The sequence below is a fragment of the Alosa pseudoharengus genome, unplaced genomic scaffold (assembly GCF_046254945.1).
Source record: "Alosa pseudoharengus isolate Yale_2024_CS ecotype anadromous, Long Island Sound unplaced genomic scaffold, YU_APseudo_1.1 YU_APseudo_1.1_scf_6, whole genome shotgun sequence".
Taxonomy (NCBI): domain Eukaryota; kingdom Metazoa; phylum Chordata; class Actinopteri; order Clupeiformes; family Clupeidae; genus Alosa; species Alosa pseudoharengus.
The window spans coordinates 30,033,983-30,057,697 of record NW_027468848.1 but is presented as its reverse complement, the minus strand read 5'-3'; the positions used below and the strand labels follow the sequence as shown (position 1 = coordinate 30,057,697).

At 44.4% G+C, this 23,715-nt stretch overlaps 1 protein-coding gene across 1 annotated transcript; it reads left to right on the top strand.

The window, feature by feature from the left end:
* The first annotated feature begins 579 nt into the window (after positions 1 to 579).
* Positions 580 to 19,171, top strand: tmem161b (transmembrane protein 161B). Its single transcript, XM_076269951.1, has 12 exons — positions 580 to 774; positions 6,767 to 6,870; positions 7,907 to 7,990; positions 9,535 to 9,632; positions 9,811 to 9,967; positions 12,047 to 12,198; positions 12,399 to 12,459; positions 12,708 to 12,848; positions 13,926 to 14,039; positions 14,452 to 14,626; positions 15,727 to 15,823; positions 16,261 to 19,171. The coding sequence occupies exons 1-12, from the start codon at positions 772 to 774 to the stop codon at positions 16,566 to 16,568; spliced, it is 1,494 nt and encodes a 497-aa protein (XP_076126066.1). The 5' UTR covers positions 580 to 771; the 3' UTR covers positions 16,569 to 19,171.
* The last annotated feature ends 4,544 nt before the right edge of the window (positions 19,172 to 23,715 follow it).

The following is a 23,715-nucleotide window of genomic DNA, read 5'->3' as shown; positions in this document are numbered from 1 at the left end:
GTCTCGTCAAAAGACATTTCTTTCTTGATTCACAAAATAAAATTGGCCTCCCAAGAAACTATTTTTAGTCACTTAAATCTGTTGTCTGAAGTGTCTCACCAATGCATGCATGCAATGCATCACATGTAGCAGAAATAAATGCGTTTGAAATCTCCCTGTATCTTGCACAAAAGTAATGTAAATCATCATTCGGCGTTCGGTTAGTTTGACAGGTCCGTGCTACACACGCAAAGGGTTAAACTATAGACAGTAAAACAGCAGCCACTCTAGAGGAAAAAAATCTGCAGCCAGACCGTCTTCAGTTTTTCAGCACTGCTTCCGGTGGACAGGTCCTTCTTCGACTTGTAGGTGTTTGTATATATGCCTGAATAAAACGTTTCTTTATTTAACAGTAAATATCTTAAAACAGCTTAATTAAATTATTTTATAAATATAAAATATGTTAAACATTAATTATTTTGTTTATTTATTTACTTTGAAATGTCAAAATACCCATAATTACACATTCGGCATTCAAGCATATCTATAGCAAGCTATGTTCCAAAAATCTTAGCGTGACCTCTACTGTGGTTGAAAACATTGGAGCTGGGGTTGCTTGGTTTGCCACAGGCGATGTTAGGTGCATAGGGAAGTTATCTGTCTGTATTACTAATTATTCCTAAACATTACCATCGTCAGAAAGGCTTATGTGCTCCGTGCAGCTCGATCTCCGAGAAGGGGTGTTTAGTGAGTCAGTCGGTGTTGAATCCATTCCCGTTCTACTACATCAATATGGTGAGTGTCCCAAGCTAACATTAGCCTCTACCGCTAACGTTAGCAGGATAGGTTGATGTATGGAAATGTGTTGCAGGTAGATTTTTAGACAGATATGTGTACATTTAGCTACATTGTATAATATGCTGTTGTTGTACTAATATGGTCAGTGTCTTGCAGGACTCACTCTGTCTGTCCACTGTACACCTTATACCATAGAGCGGTAACGTTAGATAGGTGCACACACAGGTACATTAGCTAACGTTACCGTTATCATGCAGGCGGCATTGACAATTGGTAGGTGTCTAGCGGATGCATTAATTAACGCTACGTGTAACATATTACTTATGCAATCAAGTTTGCCTTTCGATTATCAGAGCTATCATGTCTGTAATTCTTTTTGATGCATGTTTGTAGTGGTGTGTGACGTTCATGCTCGTGTATAATATAATCAACATAACGTTAGCTGCAACGAAGCCTTCGACTCAGGTAAGGGTGCAGCAGGCTATACCTCACCTGATCAAGGAAAGTCAAGGGTTTTGTTTGACCTCAGCTTGTCCTCCAAGTAGGCTCTTTATTGGGAATACTGTGTTTAGAAGTAATTTACTTTTGTAGCACACATTTTACCAAGATAGATAGATAAAATAATCGAATGGCCTACATTATCATTAGCATTTTTTCGTGGTTCTAGATTTGAAGTCTGACAGTGACATTTCTTGCTTATTCTCATGCTGAAGTTAAAGTTGTTTCTTGATAAATCAGTTTGACAGTTCTTCAAATATCAAGGCTCCCGTCATTTCATTACATCAGGTTTTGAAGGAAATTCTTCAAGCTTTGAATTGGGTCTTGATGTGTTCTTCAACTTTTAAAGGAATGCTTACACCTCTGTCGCTCTGTATAAATAAGTAATAATAAGAAAGGAACATCATTGAGTTGTTGGCCAGATTGTGGAAGGGTAGCCAATATTACATTTGATTAGACATTCCTTAGATGTCCCTGCAGTGTTTGAAACTGAACCATACCTTCTACCTTCTGATTTGTATCGCTTTAAGGGGAAGTCAAAACTTAGAAAGGAATCGGCAGCAAGGCTTACACATTTCAGTCCGATGTAGCTTTACTCATCTGTCAGGAGTCTTTCCAAGAGACGAGTATCAATCCAAGGCTATCTGATTAGGAAGGGCACATTAAAAGGAGATAGTGGTCTCTCAAAGCAGGTATTTAGAGGTTGGCAAGATCATCTTACTTCTTTCATAGCATCTTAAATGAGTGAAAAGTGCACAGCTGTCAGACACTTGGACCTAGATATGATATTAAACCTGTGAAAGGCAGAGGTCTGCATGAAGTCAGAATGGTATCAAGTATAGGGGCCCTAACTTCAATGCAGGACAAAGTGGAAAGACTAAAGCTAATTTAATGACTTTGCAAAATCTATTAGTGAATTTAATACCATGAGCAAGATGCTAAGCACGACAGGCATTGGTGGGTCAGCTCAAACTCTCACAAGCCACACGATGGCTTTATACTCCAGAACTTTGCTCATTGACTGACTGCACTTTGAAGTAGAGCCCTAGATGTTCTTTGTTTTAATCGTTTCTGTATTTCAAATGTATGGCATAGCCTAGTGTAGTCTCAGATTTTTGGCCTGTTTTAATGATGGTTGTCATGCATATTGGGGCCTATAATTATGCTGATGATCATCCTATCGGCCTCTGCGTCTTCATTTTCATATAGAAAACATGAATTGAAAGTTAGAATTTATTTTGTGCAAAAGCCTGTGGCAATATCTGGTTTCTTTTTAACATCCATTTTTGGGTTGGGTTGTAATTGTTAGTGTTTTGGTCACAACAATGGCCTAGATTACAACAAAGCAATGTTTACGAGATACTGGATGGCCCAAACTTATGTTTAGAGTGGATCTGCATTGTAGGTAGAGGTTGTTGACAGAGCAAACACAGCACCTTAGACAGTAGTTTATGTAAATTATGTTGTTTTGTTTGTTGTCCGTGAAAGACTGTGACATTGCACTGGATGGTGCATGCATGTATCTCTACACCCCTCAGCTCCAAACAATTCACACCTTTTGTCATGGTAACGGGCGTCCTCACTTACAGTATGAGGGTGTAGTTATCTTTTTCTGGTATCATTGGGAAATGGGGATAACACGTCAGCATGCAGGAAGGTCTAGCCTAGCTGTTGCATTGTTTAAGCTTAGCCTATCCAAAAGTCTAGATGCATCAGATCCAGATGTGTCCAGATCTTCAGTGCATCAAACGGAGTTTGTGAGGAGGGTCCATTTGTTTCCTGAGCACTTGGAGCTGCTGGGTATCTAGGCAGGCCCCCCTCTGGCCTCATTTGGCCTTCATGGGGCTCGGGTCAGGAGCACGGACGGAGATAAGCGTGCCCATGCTGCTTCAATTTCCTTGGAGGCAGTGGGCTCTTCTGGGCCCAGTCAGTGTCCCTGCTGGCCACGATCCATCAGGGCCACGCAGCCAGGTGTGTGTGTGTGTGTGGCGTTTCTTTTCCGCTTGACCCACATTTCCCCAGGGACGCGTTATGGGGAGAAATTCCATCCTGTCTGTTATACTCCGATACCAGACAGGTCACTTCTCCCAAGGTTTTTTTTTTTTGGTGAGGAAATAAATTGGCCCAGAAATGGACCTCTGGCCTCACAGTGACTGTAGAGGTATTAAGTTTTGAGTTGGAAGAGTGTCTGCTTTACTTTTTCGGAGGTTGGAGTGAGAGCTGAATGGCACCCATTTTCTCTCCTTTTCCCCCCTTGTTTCTCTAGCACCCGTTACAGTCTCCTTTTTCTTCGCTCTCTTTAGTCTATCTCTCCTCACCAGGCAACACCACTTTAAAATCCCCACTCAGTGTTTGAAGAAGAAAAAAAAAATCACTGAACCTAGCTTCAGTTCTCAGGTCAACATCGAAGAGCTGAATTGCTTTTCTTTTTTAACCTACATCTCTGCATTGCCTGACAGAATACTGGGGAAGAAGTGCTACATCAGGTGTGTGTGTGTGTGTGTGTGTGTGTGTGTGTGTGTGTGTGTGTGTGTGTAGGTGTGTGTGTGTGTAGGTGTGTGTGTGTGTGTGTGTGTGTGTGTGTGTGTGTGTGTGTGTGTGTGTGTGTGTGTGTGTGTGTGTGTGTGTGTGTGTGTGTGTGTGTGTGTGTGTGTGTGTGTGTGTGTGTGTGTGTGTGTGTGTGTGTGTGTGTGTGTGTGTGTGTGTGTGTGTGTGTGTGTGTGTGTGTGTGTGTGCATACTTGGGGGAGACTGAGGAAAAATTAGCTTATAAAAATGCAGGGAGGAGACACTGTAAAACAGTCACCTTTTTCGCACACATTCTCTCCACGGCTCATGTTTATGACCTCATTTCCGTTCTCTCGGTTACCATTTTCACTTCAGGTAATAAAGTCGGCTTCAGTTGTCTTGCCGGGGCGGGAGAGGGATCTCAACCGCTTCTTTATGCATTATTCGAAGTGGCAGGGTTGGATGCATGTGGAAATGTGTTTTAGAGGGATTTGGTTTTTTGCCAGGTGTTTTTTTTTTTTTTTTACCCACAAGCAATAATGACAATGTTGGAATGGCAAGTCGACGCTATGAATCACGATTTCTAAAGGACCCTCAGAGGTATTGTACATTCTCTCTCGCCCTGTCAGTGTTTGGCTTCAGCTGGTGGTGTGGATACTGTAGTGTTGTTTTCACTGGTAGTTTTGTTTTACACTGCCAAGGTCTGCAGCACCTTGGCAGTGTCAAACAAAACTGCCAGTGACAACAACACTATAGGTACAGGTGACCTTGAAGATGAGGACAAAATAAAAGAAGTAGCCCAGGTCGTGTTGAGGGCGAAGCCTGAGATTAGCATCATTAACTGCTTTCTTTGTTGTTATCACAATGTCTGATAAGAGACGTTTTTTTCAGCAGAGCCTGAACAGCGACCGTTGTGTCTTACAAGTCTTTTGCTGTGAAATACAGATCCATGGTATAGCTAGTGGTGAGCCAAGACTCGGACACCACAAGATCATTTCACTTAATAGAAGTTAGCTACTCTAAACAGGGCTCATGCCCACTGCATAAGCTTCTTATATAGGGTGTAATACTCTGAATCCCCTGCTTGCTATCCTCTTTGCAGGTTTAGGGCTTTAGGATCTCTTTTACAGCTATGGAGCTCCTCTAAGTTAGCATTACTCCACCAGTAAGCAATTTACCTTAAACACTTTTGTAGGCTTAGATTGTCCATTTGTAATTTCTGTTCAAAGCCTCCTCCCATCTTGGAAGTAATCTTGGCTTATATGGATGAGTTTCCTGTAGACTATGTAGTCCATGTAGACCATGATATGAAAGTTTTGTTAGTTGGACTCTCAAGGCATCTTCTTGGCCAAAAGGCCTTGTGGAGGGCGGGGACGCTCATCCACTGCCCAGTAGCCAGTCATACCGGTCATGTCTGTCCATTCAAAATGGCATGCCTGTAGCAAAGAATTATTACTCTGGATAAATCCTATCAAAGCACATTCTACTTGCAGATTGAGGTCTACTGTTGTCAATGGCTTACTGAGTGAAATGTAACTTTGCTGACAGTTGTTCAATAACTCGTAGGAAACTAGATTTGAAAGTCTTTGCTTTGCTATCGGTTCATATCACACAGCATATGTAGCCTCATCCGTTCCTTTTTTTTTTTGAAAATAAATGAAAATCCATAACATCAGTCCCCATGTAGGTTCGTCAGTCAGGGTGAAAGTGTTGACTGTGCAGAATATAAATATTTAAAATATAGAAGGTCCTCTCTGCAGTTTTTCAATTGTAATATTTCATTTGTAACATTAGGCTAGCATTGCATGGGCCTCAAGGCACTCATATGTTGAGTCTTGATTTGTAGCATGTTGAATGCTATAAGAATGCTTCACAGAGACGAGAGAACCCCAAAGACATTTGGTTTGGAGGAACACATTCAATCAATTGAGACAGGAAACATGGTGGAAAACTGTGAAATTTCAAGCTGTAAAATCTACTTTTTACATTGGCAATGAACTGACTGACTGATCTTGTTAAATAAATAAATTATTGTATAGGCCTATAGTTGCTTTGTCCTATGTACCCTTCAGAAAATACACATCAGACCTTCAGTTCTGTGAAGTACACTTTTTTTGCAATGTATCTACAACCATGTGGTTGAGGAGGTGATGTTCTGATTTGGTATGGAAATTCATATGCACCTAGTCACCTTCAGAGCGCTCGTGTTGACCTGTCTCAATTAGACAACAGTGTGATATAGGCAACAATAAATCTCCTCTGTGCCACCAGCCAGGCATGAAGCAATTACAGAGTTCATGAGTAATTTGACTGCAGGTCCACTCTCTTGTGACTCAGTGCAGGACACAGGCCTAGAGCAGTGGCAGTGTGTTCATAATGCTGTACGCTCTCCCACGCAGATGCAGAGAGAGTGACATGGACAGGCAGAGGCAATTATGGGGAGGATACTTAACTCTACAACAAATTCAGTCCAGTTGCATAAGACATTACCGTGACTCTTTCTAACTCGCGCAAGCTCTTGTTGATGCTGTAGTTTTAGATATAGCTACCTGAAATTGTCACCTGCGAGGCATGACGGCCAGCCTACGCTCCATTCTTTACAGGTACACAGGTCTAGAGGAACATTGGGTAGCACACCGCTTGGTACATGGTATTTGACTGCCAGACTGTTCCTCAACGACATGATTAGAATAGAACTGGAGAGCAAGATTACAGACAAGCTATTCTGATACTAGTAGGCCTATTCCTCTTATCCCACTGTGGAAAATATGTCTGTATAGGTCACTGTAGAATGAACAATCTATAACAATCCTTCTCATGTGACAATTTTGACATAATGTCTTGTTGTAAAGTTTGCAAAACAGTTGAACCTCAGCTATAGACAAAGTTGACCTACTCCCACATTTGCTTCAGAACACTTGTCGGGACTGTTCCAAGTGAACTCATGTTAACTTTGTGTGTGTGTGTTTTTATCCTCTCCGCAGGGTGTGATCAGTGTGCAGCTGGTAGTTACCATGGTAATGGCCAGCGTTATCCAGAAGATCATACCACACTACTCCTTCGCAAGATGGCTCCTCTGCAGTGGCGGGTAAGGCAGAGTGGTGTGACTGGTGTCTCTCTCCTATGTTGTCATTTCCTGTCCACTCACACTTGCTGCAGCACCTTACTCTGTTTGCCGCTGATCAGCAAAGAATTGTCTTGGACCATCACAGGAGAAAGTTATTTATATACCGTATATATTTGTGGTCCAACCCCCCAAAAATAATAATTAAGATGCATCAGCGAGACCAAAGGGCATCATCAAATAGCGGAATAACCCCAGGAGGACCTTAGGAGCTTGTTTCATTTCCTCTAATTAGTGCCATATGTGTTTTCAAGTAAACAGCTACTTAATAATTCATCAGTGTTTCTTTTTTTTGGGGGGGAGAAAAATATATTTTTTGAGGGAAAAAAGCCATGAGATACATTTTCATAAAAAAAAAACTTTTTGGCTCAAGCAGAGAGCCTGCCAGCATATGGCTCCAGAGAGTTCACTAATTACGTTTTTTATACCCCTCCCCCCTCTCCCAGTAATAAATAAATAAATAAACATGAAAAACAAGCGAAAGAGGCACAGCCCTCCAAGGACGGCCGTGCGACAAGACGGGTTTTCTAAACAAAGTTGAAGAGGTTTCATTAAATGTTTATCTTCTAACGGCTGCAAGAGGAGGGGGAGAAAGCGCCCTCTTTTCAAGTCTGATCCGTAAGGAGTAAAAAGCCTTCAGGAAAAAAAACTTGTAGTTCTAGTTCCCGTACAAATCAGATTAAGGAGTTGAGTATGTGTTATGTTCAGAGCCATTAAGCCATTGTGTACATGTTTGTTGTGTCGCGTAACATTTGAGGTTATTGGTTAACTGGAAGTACAAATCACACAAAGTCGGGGGGAAATAAAGCTAATTAGATAATTAAGCTACTGCTGGAGTTGAGTATGATGTTACATTGCAATTAGTAGCTCTGTCTGTTCATATTGATATCACTGTTTTCTGGTTGGCATTATTTCTGGCCACACTTCTGGATGACTGAATCTCACACTGGTCTCTTTCATTTCTCTGTCCCTTGGCTTGGCTTGTCAATGCCATTTGCAGTCTGCGTTGGTATCAGCATCCCACAGATGATGAGTTACGGAGCCTCGCTGGAAAACTCCAAAAGGGAAAGAGCAAGAAAGACAGGTAATGTCTCTGTCTCTGTCTCTGTCTCTGTCTCTGTCTCTGTCTCTGTGACTGTGCCTGAAAGAAACTAGTATCGAGCCTTTTTATTAGATTGAAGTCATGCTATTGTGCACCTCAGCCCTGTGTTGTGCCACCACCACACCAGCTGTGAGGAGGTGAAGTTCAGGAGGCCCACCTACATGGAGCCCGTTTGAGTTGAGGATTCCCGGGGCCTCTGTTGTGCTAATGTGCCTTTGACATGTATAATGTTGGCCCCATGTAAATGAGGACAACCACAACTCTGAGGCATCCAGTCTAATGTGACTCCATAGACCTCTACTTGGTATTATTTCACAGATGTGAAATGAAGGCACACACTCTTGCGTTTGTATTAACATACACAAAATGCATACATTTGTGAACATGGCTGATGCAAGATTCTGCTCGTTATACACCTACGCAGCTCGCACTCTTGATGTGGTCAGGGTGGGGACCAGCAGGGCCCTAATCCTGTTTCCCAGAAAAGGTGTGCCTCTGTCCCTGTGCACATCGTCGCATCCACAATATGTTCACCTTTGTATTTTTTTGTCCCACTCTAATCTCAACCATCCCTTCATCCCCACTCCAACTCTGCCATCCAGAGGAGCTCCTTGGGCATGTTTCAGTCTGATGGGGGAAGATGAAATGATTTCAATGATTCAAAGCGCGTGGGTCCTGTGTTCTAACCCCCAGCCCACCCTCTCTCCACACGCACACACACACACACACACACACACACACACACACACACACACACACACACTCACCCCCCCTTCCTCAAGCCTCCAAGCCCTCCCCAGTCCTGCAGTGCTATTGTGCGGCCGGGGGCCGGAGAACACAAGGCCCCTGTGCAAACACGAGGGCCCCTGGAGGAGCGGAGCAGACAGCTGGCCTCGAGTCGTGCGGTGGAGGGAGCAAGCCTGGGACCCCCTCACCTCCCTCTCCTCTTTGCCCCCGTCCCTGCCTGGCCCTCCACCAGAGCCAGATCTGGGAGCTCATAAAGGGGAAGGCCCAATCCCCACTGAGCCCCTGCGAGCCCCACTGCTGCCAGCATTCGGCCCCTGCCCTCCAACACTTCACAAGCCAGCAGCCCACAGACGGCAGGGGGAATTGTGTTTTAGTGGAGTATTTGTATGGAATCATCTCTCCTTTTTTTCACTTTCCCTCTCTATCCCCTATGCTCAGCATTTGGGATAATCCTCCCCTCCCCTCCCAAGTTGGGGAAAAAATGCAAACATTGTGACTCGGTTTCCCTTGGAAACAGTAAAGTTGTGTTTGAAAGGTGGGCCCCCACACTGTTGGCTCAGGCCCAGTCTGTCAGACAAAAGCGCAAACAGACAAAATGACGGCCCCAGTCAGTTGTTGTTTTTCTCCCCTTCCTTTTTGTCTGCCATTGCTTTTGAGAAGAGAGTGGATTTATAGTATTTGTGTCCCACCGATTGCTACCATTTATCTCCAGTGTTTTGTGAGGGTCTCCATGCTTTGTTTCCTTGATACATGGGTCTGCAACGGTCTTGCCTTTTTAGGAAGTACAACGGGCACATAGACAACAAACCTCTGACCATTCCCAAGGACATCGACCTCCAGCTGGAGACGAAATGCATTGCCGAAGTGGATACGTTAGGTATGGAGTATAGAGTTTCTATTCCCGTGAGGTTGCTACTAGCATGAATCTAGGCTGAGGACCTCATCTGACATACGTGTCGCTGCCATATCCCTAGTCAGAGCTATCACCTTGAAAATTAGTTCCATCAATGTGTGGATTTTGCCCCCTTACTTATTCTTTCCTCCTGCTTTTCCAGCACTTCATTATTTCCCAGAGTTCCAGTGGCTGGTGGACTTTACGGTGGCCGCCACCGTGGTGTACCTCATCACCGAGCTGTACTTCTGCGTGGCAGAGCCCAGTGGAGAGATGAACATCAGCGTGGTGTGGTGCCTACTGGTCCTGGCCTTCGTCATGTATCCTTCGAAACACTAAAGTCAGGAAATCAGTCCCAATCTCAGACTGACGACCATTGGCGTTTACTTGCCATGGCAAGAAAGCCCTGGTTCAGAGAAGTTTAAGGAAATAAGATTACGTTTAAAGAAATCACAACATTTAAAGGAATGCATATGTTCTGAAGCTGGCATTCCAAATTCACCTGGAAGGTACTGAAAGAATGTGGTAGTTTTTTAAAAGAACCGTGGTGGTGTAAAGAAGATCATAGTTTTTTCGCTTGAGATAGGTAAACATACCACATCACACAATCAGCCACAACAAGTGCTCAGGACTGGCAGTCTATATGTAAAATAATCCCTGCAATTTAATCCCTGCAAGGTGCGTTCAGACATGTCTTTGGTTTATGTTTATGTAAAAAGCCACTGGCTTTATACAACTTCTCATGGTTTCCATGATTTCACGTGAAAACTACACCGCACTGTAAGAAGTCCCAGAGTCGTGTGTTCTGCGCGTAGTGATGGAAACCGTCAGGAAGCTGCGATGATGTGCACCTTCACTTGTCGATTCCGCACGCCCGCCGCTTCCGTCGGCCGATGCCTCCTGCCAAATCACACACATTAACCTCGACACAGTCCAGGAGGATCAATCTATCCTTCCGCAAAAAAAACGTGCCTGGCCTTCTAGGAGAGCAGTCAGGGGCAGGGAGACACGATTGCCTGCCGCGAGAGATTGGAGGCCCAATTTTTACCGCCCGGCAGAGCAATCGGGGCGGGGGGGGGGGGGGTCGGCTTGGTGGGTGGTAGGGGGCTGCTGCATTGGGAAAGGGAGGAGATGAAGATGACTGAAGATGATGATCGCATTGATAATATGAGAACTCTGTGTCTCAAATCTGTCAGGAGCCACCACCAAGACCACTGTCTGGCTGTGCTAGATGGTGTCAATCACCAACTGTGCCGTTGCTAGGAACAGCTTGTTGAACCACTTGTTGCCTACAACTAGACATGAAATAATACTCGAAACATGAAACATGTAATGGGCATTTAAAGCGCTTTGAGAACTAGGAGTAGGAAAGCACTATATAAATGCAGTCCGTTTACCATTTACTATTTACTATTTACCTAGTCCTGTCATTTCAACCAGCTATTGCCAATGGCTTATGGAGAACTGTGTGTGTAGTTCTTAAAGCAAACTCAAAATGGCGTCCTCAGCCATCAGCATTCAGTAACAAACAGTTATTCTCTCTCTTCACTCTAACTGAAGAGAGTTGTTTACAAAAGTGGACTGCTGTGAACAGTCCATCAATTTGCCATCAATGAGAGTGTCACGGCTTAAGGATAGAGTGAATAATTAATGAGAAGGATTATGGGAGAAGGAGTACATAAGATTCAGTGCACCTTAATGATTGTCATGTGACACAGTCTCCCAGTATTGAATTCTGCTTTGAAGCAACAAGTGCTGCTATTTTCCACTTAAGAAGCGAGAGACTAAGAGGGCCACAATATCGTCCAGGGAGGCACAGTAATGGAATGCTCCGGTCTCCATGGTGATGTGTGGAAGTATTGATGCAGCTACTCTCACACTCTCCTATACACCCACCTGCACATTCACATCCAGATGTGTGAAAGCTAATCGAAGGTTGCTACTATAAGCTGGAGCTCCATTCATCCGAAGCGCACAACTAATCTAGGATAACCGTCGCTACCAAACAGAGCTGATGGGCCAGGGAATCTTGAGGGATAGAGTTCAGTCGTAAATGGTGCAGTTATCAGCACGTACTGAAGATGCCGTTTTTGTGTTCATGTTTGTGATTTAAACTCAATAGATCTGGGTCTTAGTCCTCTGGGCTATAAAGGAGCAATGTCCTCAAATTATTATCAATATGTTATAAACATCATCTTACAATGCAGAGGCCGACCAGAAATGTTTTCAAGGGACACATTTGTAAAGTAAAAAATGCCCATGCCCATGTTTTATTCTTCCTTTTATATTTCCATCAATGGCTGCCGATTGGTGCCAACGACTGCCGATTGGCTTTTTAAAGGAATACTTCCTTTTGTGGTGTCTGGACATTCAGTGGTCCTTAACTCCAGTCTCCCCAGAAAGATTCTGTTCTCCCTCACTGCCCATTACTTCAAGCTGGAGGAGGGGGGAGAGCGCTCCCTCTGCATCACCTTTGCCTTCTTCTTCTTCGTCAAGGCCATGGCCATCCTTATCGTCACTGAGAACTACCTGGAGTTCGGCCTGGAGACAGGTGAGCAGGCATGCACTGACAGCACTTTGGATGTTTGGCGAACAAAAAAAAGAATGGTGGTTGAAGTATGATAATAGGAAATAGTAATAATAACAATAATACTAATAATGACAACAATAATGATAATAATCATAAGAACAATAATGATTTTATTTTTGGAATTAATTCCTTTTCTCCCCCCCCCCCCCCCCTAATTATAGGGTTTGCTAATTTCTCTGAAAGTGCTGTGCAGTTTCTTGAGAATCAAGGGCTTCAGTCCCAGTAAGTGTTTGAGATGTGTGTGTGTGTGTGTGTGTGTGTGTGTGTGTGTGTGTGTGTGCGCTAAACTGAGTGATGAGCAGGAGGGAGGGGTGTGTGGCGATGGGATGGTTGGATGAGACGTGTGGAGTGGAGGCGAGAGGAATGTTTAATGTATATTTAATGCTAACAGTACAGGGCCTTTGTGTGATGCTGTATGGCCTCCCCGCTGTTAAGCAGCGCTTGCTCTTTTTCTCTCTCGTTGTCGCCAGGGGCCCCATATCCAAGCTAACCTTCAAGCTGATCCTGGCGCTCCTCTGCTCCCTGATTGGAGCGTTCCTGACCTTTCCCGGCCTGCGATTGGCCCAGATGCATCTGGACGCCCTTACACTGACCACTGGCAAAGTCACGCAGTGAGTCCTCCATCTGCCTCCCTCCTTCTGGTCTGCTTTTGCACTGAAAAGCATTTTCATTCCTGAACACACACACACACACACACACACACACACACACACACACACACACACACACACACACACACACACACACACACACTTTGTAACTATGTAGATCATGTGTCAGTTACTCCTTTCATATTCTTCTTTGTAAGGCCTTCTAAAGTGTTTTGGTTATGATCTTGTGGATCTAGAATGCTCCCTCCCAGACGCATTTAGAGAGAAGATGAGGACACACACACACACACACACACACACACACACACACACACACACACACACACACACACACACACACACACACACACACACACACACACACACACACACACACACACACACACACACACACACACACACACACACACACACACACACACACACACACACCTTGTGGGACACTCATAGAAGTCGCACACACACTCCTTGTGAGTGTCCCGCAGTGCAGTGCCGAGTCGCAGATGAGCATTATTTCAGCTGGGACCCGTCTCCTATTTCAGCCCACGTCAGAGCCAGAGGCTTGTGCCACCAGGGGGTCATAGCCTCCGTGTGTGTGTGTGTGTGTGTGTGTGTGTGTGTAGTGCGGGGGTGTTATTGAGGGTAGGGCGGGGTTGGCTGTCATATGGGCTTGGCAGGACCATATTGCAGCAGCTCTTCTAATCCACTTTGCTCTTGCCACCTCCATGTCGCCTCCCGTTGTCGGTCAGGAGCATACAGTACCCCAGAGCGGGGACTTGGTTGACCCACACGAGTGGCATACCCTCTAAAAACACACATACACTCGTCCTCTCTCTCTCTCTCTTTCTCTCTCTCTTTCTCTCACTTCAGGCAGTTGTAACAGTTCTTTTTTTCCGTCCTCCCCATGAAATTGCCAAGCAAGTGTTTGCCTCTTTGCTCTTCAGATATTCCCATCATAAAGAACAGTGAATACTGTTGACAGCTGCATGGCATTTAGATTTCCTTAGTAATGTCATGCTGTGTGTGTGTGTGTGCGTGGTGTGTGTGTGTGTGCGTGTCCCTCCCTCTGTCTCACAGGACTTTGCTGCATATCAACTTCTTGGCTCCGCTGATAATGGTTCTGCTGTGGGTGAAGCCGTTAACCAAGGACTACATCATGAACCCCACTCTGGGGAAAGAGAATGTGCCTTTGTGAGTTACCTCCACCCACGTTCAGCTCGCGCTCTCCGCCTCTGTCTCCTCCAGCTAGCACTTCACCAGAACCTAAGCCAGCTCTCTCTCTTTGCTCTCTCTCTCCTCTTTCTTCCCCCCTTTTCTTCTCTTCTACTATCCACTCTTTCCTCTGTCTCTTTATCTCTCCATCTCTACCCTACCCCTCCACACTCCCTTGAACATCTTTCTTTCTTTCTCTCTTTTTTTCTCCCATTCCTTTAACCCACACATCCTACCCCCCCCCCCCTCTTTCTCTCTCCCTCCCTCTGCACATCTCTTGCTCTCTCTCTCTACCCCTCCATCTCTCTCTTTCTCTACCTCCCTCTCACCTCATTCCTCTAACCCTCTCTCTCTCTCTCTCTCTCTCTCTCTCTCTCTCTCTCTCCTGCAGGATGAGTGAGCAGACCTTCGACACACTGCGTCTGTGGGCCATCCTGCTGCTGTGCGCTCTGAGGCTGGCCATGATGCGCCACCACCTGCAGGCCTACCTCAACCTGGCCAGGAAGGCCGTGGAGCAGATGAAGAAGGAGGCCGGACGCATCAGTACCGTCGACCTGCAGAAGATGGTGAGGGCTGGGCTGGGCTGGCCTAGGGGGAGTGGGAGGGCTGGGCTGGCCTAGGGGGAGTGGGACTTGTGAATGGGAGTCTATACCCTCTTTTGGTTGGTTGGTTGCAACATTTATGTTATCAACACATAAGGAACATGGCATGTTTATTTGCTAATGTTGCTAGGCAACAACACAAAGTAAGGCCGGGAATGTGGCACTAATGGTACTCCTAATATTTCCCCCCATACATTCGGCCCAATTCATATGTGCCATTTGGAAATGGCCCTTTTTTAGCATGTTGTGAATTGGTGAAGGTCAAAGGTTGAGCAAGGTGGAGTTGAGGGAGGACATGTTTTCATCCCTGTTCTCTGTATTTCTGTAGTTGTTTTTTTCTTCCTGTCTTGCACATCTCTTGGCATCTGTTCAGATTTCCGTGGGCACTAGGGCCAGTTGGGTGCGCTCTAATGCAGCGTCGTCCACCTCAAGCCTACACTGGGGGCAGATGTGCTAACGGCAACAAAAAGAACCATGTCTGCGCTAAAAGGGGGAAATGGTGCAGTATTGTTGCAACACCCCCTCTCACCCCCCACCCCACCCTACCCTCCACTCTTGCTTTCAACCTCTCCCAGCCGTATCAGTGAAATGAGCCCGCCATTTGGGCTTAGTGGAGCCTCCGTGGAGATCAAAACCTCCCCTCCACCCAAAACACCTCCACCTCCTCCCCCGTCCTCTCTAGCCCATCCCTCTGCTACGCAGACGGAGGAGGAGAGGAGGCCGTTTGATGTGCCAAGTCCTAAGTGAGACTTGCAAATGGATGCTCCTATGCCCTGATAGCTAGACTGTCTGAATGCCTACTTTCTGTTTTCCTCTATCTCTCTCTCTCTCTCTCTCTCTCTCTCTCTCTCTCTCTCTCTCTCTCTCTCTCTCTCCCCTCTTCCCATTCCTCTCTCTTTCTCTCATTGCTTTTTGAAGAGTCCATTTTAGTATAATTTCTGGGCATCTTCATATTTTCCCTGGTCTCATTTTTTTTTTTTTTGACCTCCCCCTGTTTTCTCTCTTTCTCATCTGCCTCTCTCCTGATGGTTGGGACTGCCCCTCTTGTCTGTGTTTACTTTCAGGTGGCGCGGGTCTTTTACTACCTATGTGTCATCGCACTCCAGTACATGGCCCCTCTGGTGATGCTGCTGCACACAACCTTGCTGCTAAAAACTTTAGGTGAGCCGCTTCGAAGGGATTCGTTCAGTGAGTGAGTGAGTGAGCGAGCGAGTGAGTGATTGAGTGATTGATTGATTAACAGTAGTCTTTTGGTTCAAAGGCCTTGAGCACCAAGCCGTTGACCAATTAAGCTGACAGTTCAACTCAAAAAGGTGTTTGTGTCTATGACATGACATGACTGTATGTTCATGACTGCAGTTAAGATGGTTTTCTTCATTGACTGTATATATACAACTGGACTATCTATATTTACAGTCAGTGGTTTTCCTTTATCGTGTGTGTGTGTGTGTGTGTGTGTCCGTGTCTGGCTTTGTTAGATGTGTACTAAATACTTAGTTTGTTATCTCTCTCTTCCATAAAGGCTTTATTGGTATGGATAATGTGAGTGTTATATTGTTGTTTGTTTAGTTATTTGTCTCTCTCTACTGTCCATCCAGGCGGTCACTCGTGGTGGGTGTATCCTGAAGAGGACCAGCCTTGCCCTTTGCATGTGAACCCTGAAGCTGCCGCCACTGTGGTGGGAGGAGCAGGATCGTCAGGGCCCGTCGCTACGGAGACCGGGGCCGGAGCCGGGGTCGCGCCGTCCGTGGCCCAGCTGTCAGTGGCCCTGGGCGGCCTGCGGACAGTCTTCAGCCCCCTGCTCTTTCGCGGTCTGCTGTCCTTCCTCACCTGGTGGATCGCTGCCTGCCTCTTCTCCACCTCCCTCTTTGGCCTCTTCTACCACCAGTACCTGATGGCCGCGTAGCCCACTGGACCGGACCTGACCAGACCTGGCTGAGGTGGGGGGTTCCGAGCCGAGGACTCAGGGCTTCGGACCTCACTCACCCAACTCTCCACGCACCCCCTCTCACGACATCATATCAGCAAAGCTCTTCTACAATGTGCTTCCTTCACAGATGACTTGTTGTTTTATCGTTTTTATTTCAGTTCGACTGTGACACCAAATGTCACTGGAGCAGGACCTGCTACTATTAATGGGAGTAATATCATTATCAATAATAATAATAATAATAATAATAATAATAATAATTGAAATAATAATGGTGGTAACAGTAATAATTGTTGATGAAGACTGGGGGAAGCTGGACTGCTGGGGGTTCAGGGAGGAGTGGTGGGCCGGAACTGAAGTTCAGGGCGGATGCTCCGGGGAAGCGCATGAGGGGGACACTTTTGGCAGGAGCACGGGGGGAGAGGAGAGGCCCACATTGGCATTGCCTCATATAGATATTTATATTCTTTTTAATGGACAATGGAGAGTTTTAAAATGCTTTGTTTATTTGTTTGTTTAGATTTTTTTATAAATTGTTTTGTCCATTAGTAGTTACCGGTGTAGATTGTTCATGGAATGAAGAGATGAGTGCCTCCCACAGGTCATGCTCATCGGCTGTAGTCCTTTTGACTGAGGGGAGGCGTGTGTTAATGTGAGTGGATGAGAGAGTGTGTGTTGACAAATCCTTTGACTGAGACCTATTTTGCTGTATGTGTGTGCCTTCATTGAGCATCTTTTTATGTTCAAGCTAAGTTTGTATGGATGTGTGCCCCCCCCCCCCCCATGCCTGCTGCTGCTGGCGTGTGTGTGTGTGTGTGTGTGTGTGTGTGTGTGTGTGTGTGTGTGTGTGTGTGAGAGAGAGTCGCTGTGAAAGTAAGTCAGTGTTTGTATGCCCTCGGGCTACAGATAACTCCTGCTGTGTTCTGGGGGTTTGAGAATCAAAAAGGGCATTTTGATCAATGAAATCAGCATGTAGAGCTTCACTGCAAAGCACTGTTGAAGAGATTCTCCTCTTCTTTTTCCTTTTTTTTTACCCTTTGGTCTCCTCCATCTGCACTGCTCACCCGGCCTCTCGACGACCGAACGTTTCCGCTCTGAACGCAGGGCCCTCGAGGAGTCTAGGAGCACACTTCGTGTGTTCTGTCCCCTTGACAGGTTTTTATTTTGGTGTTATTATGTTTAACGTTGGTGGATCAAATCAGTAACTTTTGTTTTTTTTGTTAGTATTGTTACGCTGTCCTAACGCAAAGTCTTTGAATTCATTTGAGAACGTGCCAATAGAACCCACTGGGGGTTGGTGCACATGGCCCCACCGTCTTAGTCGCCAATGAGAAGATGAGGTATTAGTCACGCAGCGCACAGTCAAGGAAATTCTGTGTGTCCGTGTGTGTGCGTGTGTGTCCGTGTGTGTGCGCGTGTGTGCGCGTGTGTGCGTGTGTGTGTGAGTATTTATAAAGACAGATCTTTTTATGGAAGAAGCTCAAAGTGGGTCTCATAAAGTGTATTTCATTTCTTCTCTGTTAAACCACCACATGTGAAGTATGGACGGTTATGTTACAATCATATCGGATGACTGATGTAGTGTTCTCATGTTTTGTTTGTTTTTAGCAGAAACGTTTAACGTTAAAAAACGTTATTTGAACTCTTTCATCGGAAAGGGTTGGGAAAGTCTTATCCTGAGTCTCTTTTAAACATCAGAGAGGAAGCACACTATGAATGTAAAGATCCTGCCTAGTTTTTTTTTGTTTGTTTGTTTCTAACTAATGAAAATTTCATGTATGAACAAATTGATTTATGCAAATATGAGCAACCTGTAACACCTATTTAACCGTGATGACCGGTTCTGTTAGTCAGTTAGTTAGTGGACTTTTGTCAACTACATCAATGGATTTGCTTCATGTCAGGCAAATCCTTTGCTCACAATGTGCTCTGGTTTATACCCATTTGTTGGTCCTTTGTTATGTACAGGGACTCGCTTTGCAAGTGATGTGGGGACTGGGAGGATTCTTTTGGGTGTCAGTATTGCAGGGAGATGCTGGTTTTGCATTGCGCCATTGGCCCTTTGTGTCTCACGTGGTCCCCCCTTCCGTTTTGGGGTTCAGCTGGACTGCAAATGCATTTTGGGAATATTGAGCAGAAACTGACAGCCTTCGCCACGCCCGGGCCTGTTCTACTTGGCCTGCTGACATCTCGGCTCATGGTGTACTCCCGCAGACTCACTCTCTCTCTCTCTCTCTCTCTCTCTCTCTCTCTCTCTCTCTCTCTCTCTCTCTCTCTCTCTCTCTCTCTCTCTCTCTCTCTCTCTCTCGTTGTATCTCTTTCTTTCTCGTTGCATGTGTCCGCGGTGACTTGAACCGCTGTTTCCGGAAAGATCAGGTCGTTGCAGTATTCCGTTAATCGCACTAATCGCAACCCCCTCCAAAAAATGTCCTAATTTTACAATTGATTTTTAATTTGTTATAAACAATTGCGCGTGTATACATTTCTAATCCTAATGCCAAATGATCTTTTGAAACGGTGTCTTTTATTCAGCCATTTATGGTTTTATTTTGATTAGTTTTATTTGCATCAAAGACAAATCAGCTGTACATTTGAAGATTTCGATTTTTCTCATATTCTTTATTCCCCTCCTTGGGGTATCAGTTTTGAAGCCGGGGAAACTTTTACAATCCATCAGCCTTCTGGGCTGTGTTTGTCTTACTTGAGTGTATGTTTTTTTTTTCCAAGTATTGATATTTCTGTGTGTATTTATTATGTTTCTCTCTGTTTAGTTTGTTTTAATAAATTAATATGATGGGGGAAAAAATGATTCCGTGCAATTTAATTTTTATTCTGGTGCTTCACTTAAGATGATATGGGACAAATGGAATACCAGGTCAGAAGAGTCCGTTAATCGTCTAAAGCCAACACACTTATACCTGTAAGAAGTACAGAGATTTGTTTCTGTGACCGAGACAACTGGGACAACTGATCTGAGGTCTGGTTTCATAACATTTACTGTTACCCTGAAACAAATCTAGGGCCCATCATATAAGAGAATATGCTGAGAAATTAACATATACATTTAAGTGAGAAAAACAATTTAAATCACCATGCTTTCCAAGGATGTTTGCAGATCTGGTTTTGTCTTCATTCTTATCACACCCAAACCGTGTGGAGGTAATAATCAGAACAGACTGCCCCCTGGTGTACAAAACTGTAATAGCACCCACTGGAAGAGAACCATGCCAAGGTTCCTTTTCTGCTCTGTTGATTCAAACAGCACTGCTAAAATATCAGCATTTAGTGGATTCATTATGTGAGTGATTACAGCTCAGTTTGATGACATTCATTTTTTGTGCAAACTGGATTTTTGGGCTAATTTTGAATAACTAATATTAGTGCCTGCTGATATGAGTGTTAAGTGGTGATTTATTCTGCTCATGCTCTGAAGAAAAAAGCGTTTGCTGCACATGTCGGTCTCTGGTACACAGACAAACAGTGATCAACGCCGTATCAATAAATACTAGAGAATTTAATGATGTAATGAAGTTGCTTTTCAGCAGCTGATTTGACAAAATATCTGAAGTAAACTAAACATTTTTTTTTAAAGGAAACAAAAATAGTACATTTGATTATTGTTTATTTTAATATTGTGTAAGTGCCAGAAAACCAATTAGTCCACCTTTGACCCTCAATGGGTTTTTGTTGTTGATTAACTGGGTACAAGACGTTCCCTTTGTCAGGGCGCTGACCGGCCAGTCTATGAACCTCTGTCACCTCCTCTGGCCCGGACAAGGCCACTTGTATGAGCCATGGCCGTCTTTGGGGAGCACAGGTCATTAGCCAGTCAATAGGGGATCCCCTGGGACACTTGGTGACCGTGGTCAGCAGGATTCCTGTGGTGGAGCGGAAAGGAGAGGACCAGAGTGTGTTGATGTATGGCACCTCCCTCTCTCTCTTGAGTAAGACATTAACAACCCAATTTTTATTACTATTATTATTATTATTATTATTTTAAGAAGTAGAAGAAGAAATAGCACATTCAAAAAGCAGAGTGCCTGTATTTAATCAGAATCAATTTAGCATATTTGGCAGAAAAGAGTTTGAAAAAACAACATTAAAGCAAGAATGTGAACAGAAAAGGACAAATCTCTTTTTAAGATGTTTTCCCTATTCCTTTTAAGGAAAAAAACACTGTTATTTCTGAGGGGGAAATCACTATTAAGTCTAAAAGGCAGCCTTCACAATGCATTCATCCTTCACAATGCATGGCTGTAAATTGTGCCATTATCTCTGGAGATGGGAGGGGTGGGGCAAAAAATTGAGACACAGAGAGAGACACAGAAAGATAGAAAGAAAAAAGATAGAAAGAGAGAGAGAGCAAGAGAAAACCTTTGTGGATAAAATTATGAGGCCCGGTGTTTTCAGGCAAGGTCTGTGAGATTTATGTCAGAATTGGCATTCTCTGTCATTCCTGTGGAGAGATTGCCCTTGGATGTGGCTGAAGCTCCAAACTGAAGCTGCACTTTCTTTGGTGGAGCTCACACTCACACACACTCTCTCTCACACACACACACACACACACACACACAGCCTGCATACACACGCCCCCGAGACAGTTGCCAGGGTACGTCTGCCAGAGGCATCCTCGGCCTTCAGCTTTTCCCAGAGTGCCACAGGACTGGTGTCGCCAGGAAGTCACCAGTGGAGGTGAAAAACGATGTGACGCCGACAGAGAAAACACTCCACTCCTCTGATCTACGAGCCAACGAGAAAAGCAGAAAGAGAGAGAGAGAGAGAGAGAGACAGGGAAGAATGGATGAGAATAAATCAGATAAATCACTGTATTCAGTGCCATTCTGTCGCCTTTTTAGAAATGCGTGTGTGTGTGTTTTAATGTGTTTGTGTGAATAGAGGACGTGTTCATTGTGTGAGCTGTGACTGAGCCCCTCCCCATAACCATAATCCCACCCTTCCACTGTACCATCAAAGATTGGCTGTAACCTAGCAACTGTTTAATTAAAAAAAAATATCAGCAGCATGCAAAAAAGCTCTTCCTGTGAGTGCCTTTTCTCTCCTCCAACTGCATAGCTTTTGCATTGTGAAATAAATCTGGGGGTTATTTAGCTTCTGTGACTCTTCAATTTGTGAGATTTGATGATTTTTCCCACACAAAACACACACACACACACACACACACACACACACTGATATATGTGTATTTGCATTCAATCATGTGACATGAAAGATGAGATCCAGTGTATTTTACCAGCACACCTCATATCAAAACCGACCTTGCAAAAGGCCTCCTTCAGACATTTGTGTTTCATAGACACAGTAAGTCCTCCGAGCCCTCAGAGCTGTACTTTACAGGCCAGGCAATGGAGTACGAAATGAAAGGATCTTATAAACAGCCACTGTGGTTATCAAAGAATCTTATAAATAAGCATTGATCAAAAAAACTATCAAAGTGGGGAGACTGATATAAAGGCCTACTGTCCCAGTATATAAAAAACACAGCTTTTGCAATTTTATTGTCAATTTTTTTTCCTGTCTTCAAGATGTCAAGGGTTTCTCAACAGCCAGCAAGAAGGGGGGGGGGGGCTCCAAAACACACTCAAACTGAAGTGAAAAAGTACTAGTGAGTAAATCTGTTCATGGATTCTCAGCTTTTTTTCCAATTACAGTTTTTTTTTTGGATTCCCTGGGCAATAGTTATGGGAGCCCACGTTTAGAGAAGTCACTGTGGTAATGGCTATGTTAAAGACAAGGAGGAAATATCATTCCATACCAGCAATCTCACAAGACTGCACTGGCCTGGAAGCAAGGGCCTGACATGGTACTAAAGAAGATGTGCAGTCATGTACCCTTGCACTTACTGTATATTTTATGCCTCAGAGGTAATTTAGACATGAATTTAAGGTAAGAGCTCAGAGAATTGAAAGAGCACTCTGCCAAGGTATCATCATTCACTGAGCCCCCTGGCTATGGATTAATAAGAACTGACTTACTGTCATTTCACTGATTGCAAAGACTATTTAGAGTTAAATTAAACAGGATTGGATGTCATTTCTTACTGACACACAAAGCACACAGAGACACTGGGGTTTTCCTCCTCATCCTTTTAGATGTTTTTTCTCCTTATTTTGTAATTCTGATTTTATTGCTACAATGTGGATGATATGAATGGCATCCCAAGACAAAATAGATCATTTTCCAAAAACTGCATTGAGAGAGATTTGTTCAATAAGACACAGAGACCAGTGAAATTTTGGGATGACAAAAAAAAAAATCCAAACAGGAGGCAGAAGTGGAAATGGGTCACAGTTGCCGTCTTTGACCTGAAAGCACAGGCCCCTCTCTCCTCGCCGCAGTATTTTCTGATTATTTAAGGGGGGAAAAGAGAGACACTCCCGCCAGAGCAGGGGACTCCTCCGTTTTTAATATGAAAAATAATTTGATTTGACAATTGCGACTTTCACTTTGAAGGCTGACAGAGTGAAGTGTCATTTTCAACAAATTAAAAATAGAGTACATTCTGCCACGGGCATCAGAGTGGCCTACTAAAGAAAAAAAAAGGAACAAGAAGAAAAGAAGAGAGGAGAGGAGAGGTGAAGAAGGGGAATTTTAGATCAGTACCACTGAGAAGATGGAACATGAGCTTTAACTAATTCTCTGTAGGCCTGACCCGCATGTGTGTTCAGGCCCTTGTTCATTAACAGCTGTTTGTTTTAAGCGGAGCTATCACCATTTCAGACGGACGCAGGGGACTCTTGTGTGTCTGACCTCGTTGGTCTGACTTTGTGGTCCTCCGAAAGCGGCTCCCTAAACGACTTTTTTCCCCGTGTAATTGGTTGCGCTTTTTTGTGTAATTGCTTGTGCACTCAAATTGGGAACAACACATAATTAGTATTCGCACTTCATCAAAAAAATAAAAAATAAAAAATCTGGACTCCTGGGTAGCAGGTTTGTCCCAGATCCATCACCATATCAACACATTTCAGCTTGATATCAGCCTGATTTCTGTCAGACCAGACACATTGGTGCCAAGCTGTGCCCTGTTTACCCAGCCTGGCAGCATAGACGATTCTACCATCGAGCAAAGACGGGCAATTGAGCGGGGTCTCAGCCTCCAGGGAGC

What these genes read in the sequence shown, in the direction of transcription:
- tmem161b (XM_076269951.1), top strand. An exon ending in TGCCGAAGTGGATACGTTAG is followed by an intron (nt 9,633 to 9,810) that starts GTATGGAGTATA and finishes CTGCTTTTCCAG; the next exon opens with CACTTCATTATTTCCCAGAG. An exon ending in CCGTCGACCTGCAGAAGATG is followed by an intron (nt 14,627 to 15,726) that starts GTGAGGGCTGGG and finishes GTTTACTTTCAG; the next exon opens with GTGGCGCGGGTCTTTTACTA.